At 42.5% G+C, this 2,093-nt stretch overlaps 1 protein-coding gene across 1 annotated transcript; it reads left to right on the top strand.

Moving 5' to 3' along the window:
• Nucleotides 1-637: 637 nt before the first annotated feature.
• On the top strand, nt 638-1,662 carry LOC146662503 (uncharacterized). The gene has a single exon (XM_085417833.1). The coding sequence runs from the start codon at nt 713-715 to the stop codon at nt 1,583-1,585; it is 873 nt and encodes a 290-aa protein (XP_085273959.1). The 5' UTR covers nt 638-712; the 3' UTR covers nt 1,586-1,662.
• Nucleotides 1,663-2,093: the final 431 nt, after the last annotated feature.

Here is a 2,093-nt window from a genome sequence, read left to right as displayed (position 1 = left end):
CACTGTTTATTCAAATTAAATGGTATTGTGAAATTGTAAAAATTAGTATATTTGAATGTGCACTAACTAGTCAAGTAATGATGTGTGTTGTTATGGCAGTGATAAAATACTCGTGTTCTTTTTGTCTGATTTCGGACAGTATCATTTCACCCGTGCATCAATGTATGCGGAACTGACTGACAGTGCGCTGGATGAACATGTGCAGGACATTGTCGCTGGCAATGAACAAATTGGTCCTGAGGCTGTCAGAGCCTCCCTGCGAGTACGTGGACTACGTGTACAGCGAAGGAGGGTTCGAGCAAGCATGCTACGGATAAATCCTGGAGCAGCTGCCATAAGAGCAGTTTTGCGGAGACCAGAACGAAGAACATATCAGGTTGCAGGTCCAAACTCATTGTGGCACATTGATGGAAATCACAAGCTGATAAGGTAACCAAGCACACTGATTTGTTGAACACCTATTTTGACCAAAGTGAAATTCAGCATTACATCAAATATAACTGTTGAACAGTAAGACACATCCAATAGAGCCAGGCCCTGTGATGGGCAGTCCTCTAACACAACTGGTTATGTTTAAAGGGGAAAATGAGAGAACACAGACATCGCAAGCAACGTACAGACAAACTTGACATGCAATAGTGCCATGTAAATCAATTAAGAGTGTGTGTTTCCATTGTTTCAATAACAAAGCAGAAATAAGATTTTTCTTCTTATGGACCACGGTTTTAGGTGGAGGATAGTCATTCATGGGGCTATTGATGGATACAGTCGTCTTGTGGTCTTCCTTCATGCCTCAAACAACAACCGTAGCAGTACTGTTTTATCAAGTTTCATCAGAGCCGTGGTATCCTATGGTGTACCCTCGAGGGTCCGGACAGACAGAGGAGGGGAAAACAATGCTGTCTGCCTGATGATGAACATTTTCAGAGGCTTTGATCGTGGAAGTGCCCTAAGAGGAAGGAGTACCCATAATCAGAGAATTGAGAGGCTCTGGGGTGATCTGTGGCGAGGAATGACCAATGTGTACTGTGATTTATTTCACCACCTGGAGGAGGAAGGCATCATTGACATTGACAATGAAATGCACCTTTGGGCTCTCCATTACATCTATCTCCCAAGGATCAACAGAGATTTGAAAGACTTCACTCAACAGTGGAACAATCATGGCTTGCGGACAGAGAGACACTTGAGCCCATTACAGATTTTTGTCCGAGGCAGCCTCCAGCAACAGGGCCGAGCCTCAACTGCCATGCAGGACATCTTTCAGACCAGAGCAGCTGCTGCTGATGGGACTATTGGTGGGACAGCTGATGGTGGTGTGACAGCCACTGAGAGTGAGACGACTGCTGCTCAGGGCTCAGGTGCAGATTCTGGTGGTGGTGCTGCTGCTCATGGTACAGATGAGCTGGGATTGCTGGTCGACTGGCCTGAGAGGATTACTGTGCCAGACATTGAATTTACTCTGGACGGAATGGTGATGGAGCAAGTGGTAGAACTGTTTAATCCACTAAGTGGCACCAGAGGGAGTCATGGTATTGAGCTCATCACTGGCTTAATATACTTTCTGGACTCCACATATCACTGAGACAGTTCAATTAATGACTGAAACATAATAGCAGCAAGTGGAAAGACTTCAAAATATCTAGGTGACTGGATACATATAATGTGAAAAGTTATGATACGTGTTTACTATGTACCATTGAGTAGTGGTGTAAATGCTGTTAAAATGTTCTGTGTGGATTTCATGATGTAGATGACTGATTTATAATAAGTTACATAATATCATGAATATATATATATATAGTTTGTGTTGAAATGTCTTTATTTGAAATGTACATGTGTAAAGTGTAAGAGCTAGTGTCTCGTGAGAATACCCTTAACGAGAGTACACGAGACTTTGCATGGACTGCGAGGGAGCAGATGTCTCTCATGAAGCGATTTTAAGTTAAAAGTTTACTAAAAGAAAAAGCAACACAAGGACTTAAGGACCTCTTTTCAGGACAAGCAGCCAACGAGGTATTTGTCATTTGAGAAATGTTGTTATTTGTGTTTGGACTTAATATGTGTACTCTAAAGTTGCTAATTGATTTGTA

The sequence above is a fragment of the Rhamphochromis longiceps genome, linkage group LG9 (genome assembly GCF_057381845.1).
Source record: "Rhamphochromis longiceps isolate RC_006_pf linkage group LG9, R_longiceps_female_GT1.1, whole genome shotgun sequence".
In the NCBI taxonomy this organism is placed as follows: Eukaryota; Metazoa; Chordata; class Actinopteri; order Cichliformes; family Cichlidae; genus Rhamphochromis; species Rhamphochromis longiceps.
Note: the sequence above shows the minus strand (reverse complement) of the source record. Positions and strands in the feature narration are given on the sequence as shown.

Bases quoted from the DNA above. Each gene is read 5' to 3' on its own strand.
- LOC146662503 (XM_085417833.1), top strand. From the start codon at position 713: ATGGACCACGGTTTTAGGTGGAGGATAGTCATTCATGGGGCTATTGAT.